The 13,499-nt window shown below is 44.9% G+C and overlaps 1 protein-coding gene across 6 annotated transcripts in view; it reads left to right on the top strand.

Annotated features, from left to right (window-relative positions):
• Positions 1-13,499, top strand: part of MEIS1 (Meis homeobox 1) — a 108,015-nt gene that overhangs the window by 7,717 nt on the left and 86,799 nt on the right. For all 6 annotated transcript variants that reach the window (XM_079333411.1, XM_079333410.1, XM_079333409.1 and 3 more), the window contains exon 6: positions 160-306. In XM_079333411.1, the coding sequence (XP_079189537.1) occupies positions 160-306 (147 nt within the window). The remainder of the gene's footprint in view (positions 1-159; positions 307-13,499) is intronic.

Below are 13,499 nucleotides of genomic sequence, written 5' to 3'. Positions count from 1 at the left end.
TTTGATGTCACAGGGGCGAAGGGGGGAGACTGGTTGCACTTGTCAATTTTACTTATGTATTCCTGATTATATTTTCTTCCCTTTTTTCCCTCTCTCTTCTTTCTTTTTCTTTTTTCCTCTTGCCTTTTTTTTTTTTTTTTGGCCTCCGTCATAATGTAGGTACACGAATTATGTGACAATTTCTGCCACCGGTATATTAGCTGTTTGAAAGGAAAAATGCCTATCGATTTGGTCATAGACGATAGAGAGGGCGGATCAAAATCGGACAGTGAAGACATAACAAGATCAGCAAATCTAACGGATCAGGTATGATCTCGCCAATGTCGCACACGCTAAGATTTGTATGCAGATCGCTTGCTGGGTCACTACGCCTCCTTTTATTATTTGCATATGATTAAGTCCCTTTTAGATAAATTTCCATCGAAATGAAAATTTTTGAATAATGTGGCTATTATTGCTTCATTAAGGCTTGCTCCCGGATTCGACCTGGCGAGATGAGCTTGTAAAAGCATCGCCTGCAAACTCGACCTGTTTCTTGTCGCTTTTAATTTTTGTCTTTATTTTATTTACCCTTTCCAATAATAGAAGTGGTATCTGTGAATCACTGGCTTCTTGGTAGCATTGAGAAGGAAGGGCTGGAGTCGTTGACCAAAATAATAATAAAATCCGAGATAGGTGGTCCAGAGAAGACAGAGAGGGTTTGAAATCTAGCAAATACTGGCTATTTTCTTCCCGTCTCTACGGTTCATTAGTCCGTCTTGTCAGTTTTCCTTGGCCGAACGCTTTTAGACTTGAGTGAACATTGCTTTGTGCACGCCTGCCTGCTGCAAACGCGCCCATTTTATTTTACTTAATAGACAAAAAAAAAAAAAAGGGAGAAAATAAAAAGGGATTCAGGTTTTAAATTCTTTTCCTTGATCTTTCAAGTTTTCAAGCCCTCTCTTTAAAAAATAAATATAGTCAAAGCCAAGGCAGCAAAGCCTCGCGTGGCTGTGACGGTTGTCCAGGTTTTGTTTGGGATGGTTCAGGCCTTTAATGTCGGCTGCAACGGGGTGGGAAATGCGGGTGAGCTGAGTGGGGAGAGCAGGCTGTCCCCTCTCCCTCTCCTCCTCCTTCCACTGTGTGCAGGTTGGGATCCTTGCCTTTTCATGGGAGCGTTTGGGACTAATGCAGGAGGTGCCTAGATCTAAATTAAGCTCCTGGATGATGGTAGTGACTGAGATTTGGCTTTTATTCGAGTTGGGTGAAATGGTGGGGTTTTCACGGTCCGTTTGTTTGCTCTGAACCGAGGGGTAGCAGCGCTTTGCCTTTGAGAGAGGGGACCTCAAGCACACGCACGAAAAATAAATCCCTAGTTAAACCCCCCAAGTTATTTCTTCTTTTTGATCAGCTACGTAATTACAGTGTTAGGAGTGATCTGCTCCTGACTCTGGAGGTTTCCTTTTGTTCAAGCAAGGCGCAGCCAAGCAGGCAGGAGTTTCCTCAGCTGCTTTGCTGTTATCACTGGCACTGTCAGCTGGGAGTTATTTTATAGATCACTGACATGAAGGTGCGTTGCATTGCAGTGTGGGCAGTATCTGAAATATTTTCTCCTATCTGCCGAAGGCTGTCGGTTTGTGACAGGGGAGGCAGGCTTGAAGGAAGGCATGAACTTTTCTAAAGGGGTTTATGTGCACATAGGCAGGTTGTTTTGAAGGGATTGTTTTCCCACCCAATTTTGTTATGCAGGGGAAAAGCTTGGCAGAGTGGGTGGAGGGTGGTGTGGCAGGGAGGTACCCGGGGCTGGTGAGGATGCTCCGGGGAGCCGCTGGCCCGCGCAGCGCCTTAGAGCGAGGGGAACCCTCCAGCCAGGGTCTAGCTGAGGCAAACTCGGCTTGCTGCTGTTGAATAAAAATTGTAATCCAACAAGTCTAACTAGAAAATGGGTTTCTAAAAGCTCTGGAGTGCTGGGTACATAAAGCTATTTGAACAAATTACAAGAATCGCTCAGGGGCACGAATGAAATCAACACTTTAATTGCCTCCAAAATGAAGATTTATACCCCATTTTCCCAACGAATCATTATTTTATTAAAGTGAAAGCTAAGGAAATGAAGCTACAGTTTTGGGGTTGTCGGGGGTCGGCGTGTTTCTCCGCCACCCCGCGCCCCCTCTTTCGCTGCCCCGGCGTTGCGCCGTCCCCTCTCCCGCTGCGCGTCTGGCCCCGGCACCCCCGGCTTTGCGAGCGCCGCGCCCGGGGCGCTCCGGCTCCGCTGCGGGCAGCGGGCGCGCAGCCCCGCACCTACCCGTCCGCACCCGCGGAGCTGCGCGGCTTTGCTTTCCCGGTTGAAGGGACAAGGTGCAGAAATGCGCTTTTCCACCCTCGTCCCCCACGGGCGATGCGTTGGCGGATCAGACCCGCGGAGAGCGGGCGGTGGCGCGGGGGGGTTCGCGGGGGGATGCGCGGTTCCCCGCGCCCTCCGGTAAACTCCGGCCCAAGCCCGGCCCCGGCACGGCCGGCAGTATCGGGGCCCTAATGGTTCAATAATAAGGTGTTGAGTGCTGGTCGCCGGGGCGGCTAATTAGGATGTGACTGCGCAGGGCGCGTTTATGGCTGCGCGGCCCTGGGATGCGCGGGCGCGCAGGGCCGGGCGGTGGGAGCGAGGGGCTGGCTCCGGGCCCCCCCGCCTGCCCACGGCTCTGCTTGGGAGAGTAGTAAAAGAGTAAGTATGTAAAAGCTTTTATTATGGGTTTAATTACATTTTCTTATATTGTGGTAGTAAAGGTTACAGTTAACAGGGTGTTTTTTAGTTTTAATTTATTGGTTTCCCCTTATTTATTCTTTCCCTATAGGCCCCTCAAAGCCAGTGCCTTTAAGTCCCCCCGGTTAATAGAAAGCAATGACACTAATGCTAGATTTTGCAAAGTAAAGCCCTATAACACTAACCATTGTTCAGTGATTTAACCAGCTCAGTGGCACTAGGTCACTAAAATAGCATCCTTCTCCCACGGGCTCGACCCCGCTGCCTGCCAGGGTGAGACCTGCAGAGTTGGTGTTTACTGTCACGGCTCCCCAAGTACAAGGCAGGAGTTTGGGCTTTTTGCTGGGCAGAGTTGAACTCAAAATCGTCCAGACCCCGGGACTTTTAAAAACCTAGCTGAAGAATTGCAGTCATCCTCAAAAGTTTCAAAATAAACCTTTTTTAATCATTAGCTTTTCAAATATTTGCATGTTTAAATTTTCAGTGTTTGTCAGAGCCCAGAAAGATTTAGAACACAGCTGTTGTGTGATGTGTCTGGGAAAACTCCCTCTGATTAAAAAAAAAGTCCAAAGACTGCCTGTAGTCCGACAACAGAAATTCGATTTCATAGGTAATCTTGAACTGTTACCGTGAGGCTGCTTTCGTGAAGCCACATCACCTTGGCACCCAGGTGCTTTAGTCCAAACTGTAAAATTCTCCTACAAGACCATGTCTATAAGAAAGCCTGTAGAAAGTCCTTTAAGGAAAACATGGTACAAAGTACTCACCACATCCAAATAAAGTGCATTAGCTGCATAAGATAGATTTTATAGGGACAAAACAGTATTTTTCTTACTGAAAATAAACTTGTTGAGCCCAACCACAGTAGCATTACTTGACAAAAATTACAGTTTAATAATGCACAAGCCAATTACAGATGCAGAAACTTTTAAAGGCAAATCGGCAAAGAGCCGGATTCCTCTAGGAACTATGAGGGAAATGATCAAAAAATGGACATGAAATAAGACTTCCTGCAAGAAGGTCCATAATTCAACATTATTTGACTCCACTGTCAGGGAAATTGTTGAGGGATAGTAAACCGATACTAGAGTCTCAGTCATTTTTGTTACAGTCTTAAATGTTTGCAACTGTGGCGTTTTAGATGGCCCTTCTTGGGTGATAATATATCACATATAAACGCACATATATAATAAAGCAACACCTCTATTTATGTTGCAATAGATTTTATTTTAATGTGTGCAGTTGTGGAGTTGATCTAACAAAAATGCGATAGCAGCTTTTTTAAAAACAAAAAATTGAGCAATTACTTAAAGTATATTCTTTAGAAAGAAAGAATCATAAACTGGAATCCAATATAAAGCATTGCTGAAGGTGGTGGAGTTCAGGGCATCGACCAGTTACGACTAGACTTAACTTTCCAAATTCTCAAATATATTAGCTATACCTTGTAGCCAATACAAAAATAATGCCTTAGGGGAAAAAATTACTGAGAAATACTATTTTACTTGGGGACTTTTTTACAGGTACTTTCAAACCATGTTTGGTTTTAAAGGGGAGAGCTAAGAAAATTGCCGCCTTCAGGATATGTGCTCCCATATTGGAGGAACAGGCATCAAAATAATAGATGTGGTGCAGAGCGTGCAAGGTAGAATTCATTTTTGCATAATAAAAGAGTTACAGCAAAGCAGAATCTAAGGAGGACCAAAAAAATAATGTTTAAATGACTAGAAATTTAATTTTCTTCCTCTGACTTTGTCACTTTGAGTCAGTGAATCCTTTTTTGTTTATTTTGAAGTAATTTTTATTATTTTTGCTGTGATATTTAGAAGCTGTTACCATGCCCCAGTTTGGCAGGTTATTTATGTGAAGATAGAATACGTTAATTTCTGTTCCAGACATGTTTTCGTCTGATACTGTGACTGAAATTGTATTAGCAAAATAAGATTTTCTTTGCTCTCCATTTCTTTAAGCGAGTAAATACATTGTTGAGTAGGCATAAGATTAATATATTTTCTTTAGTTTATGATTTCAGTCCATGAATCCTTGGGGTTCTTTTTTATTTTTTAATCATTCAAGAACCCAAAAGCGGCTGTCCTTACAGCTGGGTGTAAGCTTTGCTGCCTTCCTGAAGTTGCATGCTCAGGCCTAATTTCCATGTAAAGTCTTCCAAACTGAAGTTAGTTCTTGTTGTAAAGGATAGTTTAATTCCCAGATTTTTTGGAGATTCTTTTCACCATCAGACCTGACAGAGCTGAGTTCAAACCCCAATTAACCTCAGAATTGATCCTAAACGTTTGCGAGTGCGTCCCAAGGCATTCCTGTACGTCAGAGCTCGCCGCGTCTGCGTTAGGAACTGTGGATTGTTATTTTGGAGAAACTCGGAGGCTTGAAAGTTATGAAAAAATGAGTTTTACCTTAAGTTTAACCTTTATGGCTGATGATTTTGAGTCTTTCCATGGCTGCTGGTCCACAGGTAACAATAAAGGTAATGGGCTCTGCATGCGGAAGGGTTACAGCAGCCTCGCGTGGGCAATGTTAGACCTTAAAACAATCAGATTATATTGCACTCAATCAAAACGAGTAAGTGTACGTCGTGCTGATAGATACTACTTTAAAAAGCACTGAAAATCTGTACAGCTTCTTTAAATTAGGGAATCTTTTGTTTTGTTTTGTTTTGCATTTCTGTGTTTGGGGTTTTTTGGTCATGTGAGCGTGCAGTTAGCATCTATCTTGTGTAATCTAAACAAGTTTAGGAAAATAAAGAGGAGAGTTGTTTCTGGTCAGGAACGTTTCTGAAGGTTTCTGGAGTTGTTTCCTGGTGAGAGTTGTGTGAGAGAAGGAGAGTCCGGGGTGCATTGCTTGTGTCCTTGGTGCATTACCTTCTGCTCCACGTGCTCTGTTTCTCACAGCGGGCTTTGACTTAAATTGGGAATAATTAGTGGTTATATTTTTATTTTTTCCTGCAGTTGCAACAATATTTGGCGAGGGTAGCTCTAAGAGAGCGCATGTTTTGTGTTTGGACTTCCTTGAGTGTATTTATGCTGCTGGTTAATGGCTCGGTATCTAACCCAGGGCTGAAACTCTGAAACGCGTCTGAAAAACAACTTGTCGGAGTTGCTTCAGCTCTTCTTTGGCCTGCTTAGTGTGGTTGTCTTTTCACTTTCGCTACCTTCGAAGGGCAAAAATAAGATATGCAACCTGGAGCATAGGTGAGAGCAGAATCCCATCGGGCCAGTCCCCTCAGGATTCCTTCTTTTAATTTAGATGAGATCCCTGGAAAGCTTCAGTCCCTCAGCAGTGGGGGCTTGGTCTCTGTGCTGCTGGCACAGGGGAGCCCCATCACCCCTGGGGGCTCAACTCCTTGAGTAGCCTCACTGATTGCTGCTGTCGTGGGTTCATTTATTTATTTTTGGGAGTGCATATCCAAGAGGTAAAGAGCGACATGGAGATTTCAGGCTTATGTGAGTCACTGTGTGCACGAAAGAAATAGCGCAGGCAGCAAGTGGTTTCTGGGGATTATTATGTTTTGGAAAAGGGAGTTTGGTATTTGTTGGTAGATGTCTGGAGAAATGTCAAAATTTTAAATGTTGGTGAGGTGAATGAAAAAAAAAAAGTGAGTTTGTTCTATAGGCAAAAGATCTGGTTTCGATTTAAAACACAAAAGAGATTTTAGAGTTATAAAACAGAGAGTGCCATTTTCTTATGAACTTGCAGGGCAGAAGGTAGGATGGATTTTTGCCCAAATTTGGCCTCTTCTGTTGGCAGCAGGATGGGCTGTCGAAAGTCACGGTGTCTTCTTGTTTTGCAAATGGTTCTTATTTTGCAAGCATTCTCAAATCCAGGCCATTGAAGAAATGTTTTCTCCCTGCCCCCCTCAGAGGTTATACGTAAGTCATCCATGAGTTTTGGGGATCAATAAAGGGATAGCTGTGAAAGGCAATGGCCCATAACACACGGGGAGTGGGATGAGTTGATCTAATGTTCCCTGCCTGGCCTCAAAACTCGATGAATCTCTGGGTTTGTCCACACAAGGACACTCAGGAGAGGTAAGACAAATTGATTGGGTGTAAAATTAAAGTGCATTAGTTAAAGTGCATTGGACTATTGTGTGGATGCTCTCATTCAGAAGTAAAGTGGCCTTAGTTCACTTTAGCCTAATCCCCTTTGGAGTAGGCCACTTTTCTTTTGAATGAGAACATCCACATTAACTTTTCGTTAATTCGTCTTTCCCGAGCGCCCTGGCTGCCTCGTGCCCAGTGCTTGGAGAGGTTTGGCCGGCCGGGCGCTGGCTCCCCGCGAGCTTTAGGTAAGCTTTTCATTAGGCATATTTCATCTCCACAGCAGCACTTAGCTGCCAGTGCCCGTCATCGCCCCAGCCGGGCTCCGCAGCCTCCTCTCCCCTGCAGCTCCAGAGCCACGTTGTTGCTGCCTGGGGAAGAAACCGGCGCCTTCTGTGGTGCCAGGGATCTGGCAAAGGATCCGGCTGAAGGGATGAGGACCAGGGCTCGGCAGGCTGTAGGGCAGGGAGAGCTGCCTGCACCCTGTCCAGGGGGGCAGTGGTTTGGGCATTCTGTTTCCCAGGTGAATTTGGCATCAGGCTGACATGCTCCCTGCATAGATAGTTTCTTCCCTATCCAGTGGTAAGTAATTTTTTTAAGACAGTGAAGAAACCTAGATTAACTTTTTCCGGCTGGTATTTCCAGTAAGAAGGCCAACACTGAATATTAGCCTCTAGGAGAGCTAGTTTACCTGGTGGAAAAAAATTAATGGTAAAGTGATTTGGGAGCTGTTTTATCTGTTTTATATTCTTGCTTAAAGTTCACTGAGCCTGAGTTTGTGTTAGAGGTATTTTCATGTGTCTTCTAGAGCTTATAAATAACCTATTTATTTACTTTTTACTAACTCGGCCGTGTGTGCATATGCTGTGCCATGTCACACGCTTGCCATTGCCCCTTTCATTCATAATAAAATTTACAAGGCTTCTTGCATTAGTAAGCAATTTGCTATTGGAGCCTTTCCTAGAAATACAGAATTCTATTTCACCAAAGTATTGTGTTTCCTCTTCAATCAGTACTGAGGTGAGCTATTTTCTCAAGGACTCTCCAGGCATCTATATGATATTCCCACTTGGACAGATGATCTCCAAAACTGCATTACCTACTTCTTCATTCTGAAGAGCCATTGCAGTAAATTAAAATTCTCTTATTAGCTTCACCAGACTTTGAATTTGGCCAGTAATTTTTGTTTGCAGCTTCGCTTTCTTTTTCTTCTGTTGTTTTTGGTTGTTAATTTCTTTTTGGTTTTTTGTTGTTTAGTTTTGTGTTTTTTTTTTTTTTGTTCATTTTGTTTTGCTTTGTTTTGGTTGGTTGATTTTTTTAATATAAAGCAAATATGCATCCAGACCTCCTTTGCTGAAGTAAACTGGCCAACAATAAGGGGGTAATTCTTTATTTGCTTAGAAGAACTGCCTGTTTTAACTTCAGAAGTACTGACCCAGAGTAAAGCAACAGCTGATGCCATCACAGGCAGTGTACTGTATTCAAACAGCTGTACAAAATGCAAAGCTGCGGTATTAATCCTACCATTCACAGTTTATTTAAAGTTTTTCAAGCTTCTCTCATATGGTCATGGCATCAATGCCTAATTATGCCTCCATTAGGGTTACTGGGCCCTTAATACAGAAAATTATTGTATTTAAACTTTGGAAAGCTACATCAATGTAATGTAAGATTCTTGCAGCTGGCACATGTTCAGGGAAGGCAAACTTTACCTTGTAATTTTATTTTCATTCATTTGGCCTTTAGGTTTTGGTCCAGATTTGTTCCTGAGGTCAGACCATTGCTGGTGCTTTTAACACTGGCTTTAAATAGCTCCCTGTAAGTCTGCGTAGCTCTCAGGAGAAGGGAGGGTAAGAGAAGATTAAAAAACCTGTGGCTTTGTTGGGGTGCAGGGCTGCAAGTGTCAATGCAAATAGAAATGGTAGAACCTCTTGTCTCGGGTGTTTTGGCTTGCACTAAACCTGGGCCAGCTCTGTCGGTGCAAGCAGGGTTTGATGTGTGGACATTAAAGTCTTGGCCTCTGGCAGGGCAGGTGGTGCCTGTTGCAGTGGGGTGGGGTGTGCAGGAGCCCTGGCCTCAGCTGGGATGTCACTGGCTTGCTGGTGCTCAGCAGCAACATGAGGCGTGTGCTCTCACACGGGGATCAGTGGCTGCTTGCTGATATTTGGATTAATCTGGTGAGCTAAGCATTAACCATGGCCAACTCCTTGCTAGAAACCTGGGAGGACACAAATACTGTAGACTCAGTAGGTGGCACTTTGGTTTTAGGCTTGAGCCAGTATAGGGGACTCTTTTTCTTGGGGTGCAGTCACAGAGATACTTTGGCTCCCGTGCTCCTACACTCACATCTGCATCGTTGTGGTACCATGTGTAGGTAGAGCTGGCCAAATTTTTTGATGAGGGAAGTGTCCCAGTTGTTTGTGATTTATAGATTTTCTCTTGTTTACTGTTGTGCAATGTTAAGGGAGAATAGTGTCACTGCTGTGTTTTGGTGATGGGTACAGCCGTGTCACCAGGGGTCATTTGGAGTCACAGCTTTGCTCTCCCCTTCACTCATGTTCACACAGGCATTTTGAGCAGCTTAACATGGACAGGGATGCCACAGCTGAGTGGCACTGCTGGGCATCACTGTGACAGGAGGATGATGGGGAGAGAAGCCTTTCAAACACATGCAGGAGTCGGTAGCAGGCAGCTTCCCATAATCTTCTGATATTTGTAGGGATGCTTGGGAAGAGAGACCCTGGGTTTGCTTGGATGCTTGGGACGAGATGCTCATGCCTGCTGGTACTCAGTACTTAGGCACTATGCTTGAGCTGTTCCCCCTTTACCTGTCTCTGCCTGGAGGATTTTGCAGCTGTGTTACCCCTGGAGGCTCCTGGCCCTCCTCCCTGTTGTGCAACCAGTTTTACTGGTGTGACTTCCACCTACTATGGGACGGTCATTGTGCTTTCCCCGTGTCTGTCAGGCCTGTGGCAGTGTTTTGTGGCACAGCTATGTAGAAAAATCAGGGTATGTACAGATGTGTCTTGCTACATTAATCTAACTCCTGTGAGGGGTCTCTTTCTACTATTTTCTGTAAAGCCAGAGTGATGGTATGCACATGATAAGTACGTGCAGGGAGTTTTCCTTTGTTCTGAAATGCACATGTGTGCGTCGAGCTGACGTTTGGCCCTCAGTGACAAGTGTTTAAGAGATCCTTTGGGTGAGAAGTGATACAGCAATGCTGGAGGGGCAGGGGTGGGGAATGCTGCTCTGCTGACAGCATGAGGCAGGAAGGGAGATGGGGATTCTCTTTCCGGGTCTGTCACTGAGGTTCTGGAATGAGATGATTGTCTCAGCTTGTGAGTTGAGATTTTCTGCTTCTCCTTTTCCCTTATCATCAGGTAGGGCTGATATCTTAATTTATATGTCATCTAGTGATAGCAAGGTATATATATATAGAAGTATTTAAGAATAATAAGCCATATAACATAATGATATGTTATAGTAATTATTTCATTCTGTGGATAATTTGAAGAAAAGGCTGCCAAGAAAGCAGAATGTGTCTGTTTGGTGTCATAGGAAAACACGATGCTGAATTGGAAGGCTGATGGTAAACATTGCTTTTGGTGGCTTTATGCTTTGGTTTTGGCCTCTTCTGCTATTTTCCACTTAATTAGCATTTTAAAAACGTATTTAAAGGAGGAAGGGGATAAAGTGAAGCTCTGGATGGAATAGGTAGAAGTGCTGCCGGTAACTTCTGCAGAAGGAGTAGAGCTACGGGGTTGACTGGAAACATTTGTGGTGGCTAGTCTGCCTGGCCTGAGGCACGGATCCATGTGGGGCCATGCCATGAGCCCTATGCTGCTACAAGCATCACTGGGTACTCCAGAATCTCCCTGGGAGGTGCAGTGGGACCACACAGGCCTCTCAGCCCAACATTTCTGTGTGACTCTGGCAGCTAGCTGTGCTTCCAAGCCACCCCTCAATGAGCGGGTGGAGGCATCAGGGAACCATGGCCACCTCAGCCTGGCAAACCAGCCCTGGAGCTCACTGGCCTCTGGCTCCCACAGCCGGGGCTCACTGTGTTTTGTGGCCACTGGCTCGCTGGCGTGTGGCTTGCAGAGCTGAGCTGTGCAGCCGCTTCTGCCGCGCTGCAGATTCGGCTTGTTGTGAAATGGGAGAAAGTGGAGGAGCTGCTCTGCAGAAGGGTTTGGCCATGAGCGTTGGAAAATGTGAATCACGGGGATTCCAGTTTTAAGCCTTCTGGAGATAACGGGCAGCACGTACTGGAGTGTGTGACTTGCAGAGGGCCTTAAAAAACAAGGCGGTGCCCTCAAGATTAAGCAAACATTTTATAATCAGGAACTCATTTTATACCCAACACAGGCTTTGCAGGTATCACATCCATACAGACAGAAAGGTGTAGCTGGAGCAAAGCTAATTATACTGCAGTTTAATTTTGGTGTTGAACAACAATGTAAGGCAAGCGGGCTCTTGAATCCTGCGAACAATGTACCGCAATCAAAATACGCTGACTCTGAATGGCGTCTGTTGTCAGTTAGCTAAAAAAACCATTTGATATTTGTGACATGGGCTCAGGGCTTGTGCTTGTGATGGAGCTGGAATGAAGCATGGCTGCTGCAGAGCAAGGGCTGTGCTTGTGCCTTCCCTCCCCAGGAAGCCCCACTTGGGCTGATGGGATATTGGAAGTCAGAGCCTGCATTTAAGTAATGCAAAAAATTTGCACTGGGTGCGCCAATGGGTTAATTTTGTCTTTCTGAAAGGTACCGTTCCTAAAAGTCTGTAAGGGGAATGCTTAGAGATGTAGGTTTTGCTGTAAGTATACCTTTGCTGAGTCCAGATATTCAGGGTGAAGAGCATGTCTCTCTGCAGCACTGACTCCCTCTGAGGTCACCTGCTGGGACCCTGGTGTGACAGAAGGGAGAGGGTGGGAAAAGTTGAGGTTATAATCTCCCTCCTGCCCAAGTCTGTCTGGGTAGTCCAGTTTTGGGACCTCAGCCAGTCATCTGACAGCCTGTGCTGTCTCATTTGTACCTGAGCATCTGGCAGATCCCCTTCTAAATGACTTCTAACACATAAATGCAATAAAGGGAAGGGACGACAGGCTCTCATTTTCAGGCTAAATGGCGAGACGTTTTTCCTGTTTACACCTTTGGAGGAATCATTACATGAAATATTGAACAGGAAACTCTCACTTGTCTCTGAAGATCGTTTTCCTGGTCTAGAAAGAAGTAGAAAATTCTCCAGTCTTATTCAATTTAGTAGGAGCCAAGGAGGACTAACACTCAAGGACTTGCGCACCAGGTTTCTGGATGTAGTGGTGTTGTTTGGGGCTGACTTTATGCATGTTTCTGCATGATATTTAAACTTAAAAAAATAAATCTCTGTGGAACAGTGATTTTTGTCTCCTGACTGCAAAGCTATGTTTCCTTGTGTCAGAAAAGGGCCAGGGATTAATGCTATCTAGTGATATGTCCCTTATCAAAGGGAGGAGACAGGTTTACAATGTAGGGTTGCTCTAAATAGAAAGTACTAGTCAATGTTTGTTGTGTGGGAGACAAAAACCCTGCATCACCATCAGCTGGCTCAGTTAACCTGAGGCTGGGCAGCAGTGTTTACTGTTGAGCTGGGATTAAAAAAAAATAAATAACAATGGCATAAGGTCAGTCAAATTTCAAGACCCACTGTGGTTGAGGCTGTTGCTGTTTAGGTGTCCATCAAGGTCACCACGTGCATCACTCTCCAATGCAAGAGGCAAACCCTGAAGTCTGTGTCTGAAAGCTGTTTGCTTTAGTTATTGCCAGAGGTTTTGCTGGGTGCCTCTAGAGCCCTTTCTCAAAGAAAAGTCCATCTGCCCATGCTCTCCCCTAGAGAGGACTTTGGAGATGGCTCCCCAAGTGCAGCAGCTTTGATTTCAGCACAGGCAGATTGTGTTGGAGCTGTGCTTCTGACAGAATGCAGCCCAGACTGGTGGGGGCTCTGCACAGCTGTGAGCACGTGCAGCCCTGTGTGCACACAAACATGCACAAATGGGTTTTTTTAAAGTCTTTCCCCTGCAGAGTTGACAGGACTTTGGTGCCTTCTGGAAGAGAAGAGCTGTGGTTTTTCTCCTTCCTCTTTGTCTTTATGTCCCGCCCAGTCTGATGATTTCCATTTCATTCTCTTTTATTTTTTGTGGTTTATGTTTGCTGCTTCTAATTATTCTTTTTCCTTTGGAAAGCACTATCGCCCTGTCCTTTTGCATTTTCCATTCATCCTGTTTGGGATTACCAGGCCTTTCCTTTCCTCTCCATGCCATGGTCTCTTTACCTCCATGCTTTGAGGGTAAGGAGGGAGTCAGAAGGCTGTGCTGTGTTAGAGATGCATCCATGGTGTTGGTCACCACACACCTGGGTAGGGTCAGCTCTGAGGCATGACAGCAGAGCTAATGGAGAGCACTGGTGGTGTTTGGTGGATTTTGGTTTGGTGACCTTTGACAGTGTGCAGTATTGGTTGTGCCTCTGGTCCCTTAAGGTAAAATCCTGGCCTTGTGAAAGTCAGTGGCAGAAGATCTGTTTATTTCCAGTTTTCTATCCTCTCTGGTATTCACATTGATACCCACTCTCATTCCTTTTATTTATTTGTCTCCCATGTTGCATGCATCAAGGCAGCTTATATCTTATTTTTCCTATGCAGCTGCAGAGAGTTAGAGAAGAGTC

Source organism: Erithacus rubecula (genome assembly GCF_903797595.1).
Source record: "Erithacus rubecula genome assembly, chromosome: 2".
Classification (NCBI taxonomy): Eukaryota; Metazoa; Chordata; class Aves; order Passeriformes; family Muscicapidae; genus Erithacus; species Erithacus rubecula.
This window is presented reverse-complemented; position numbering and strand designations above follow the sequence as displayed.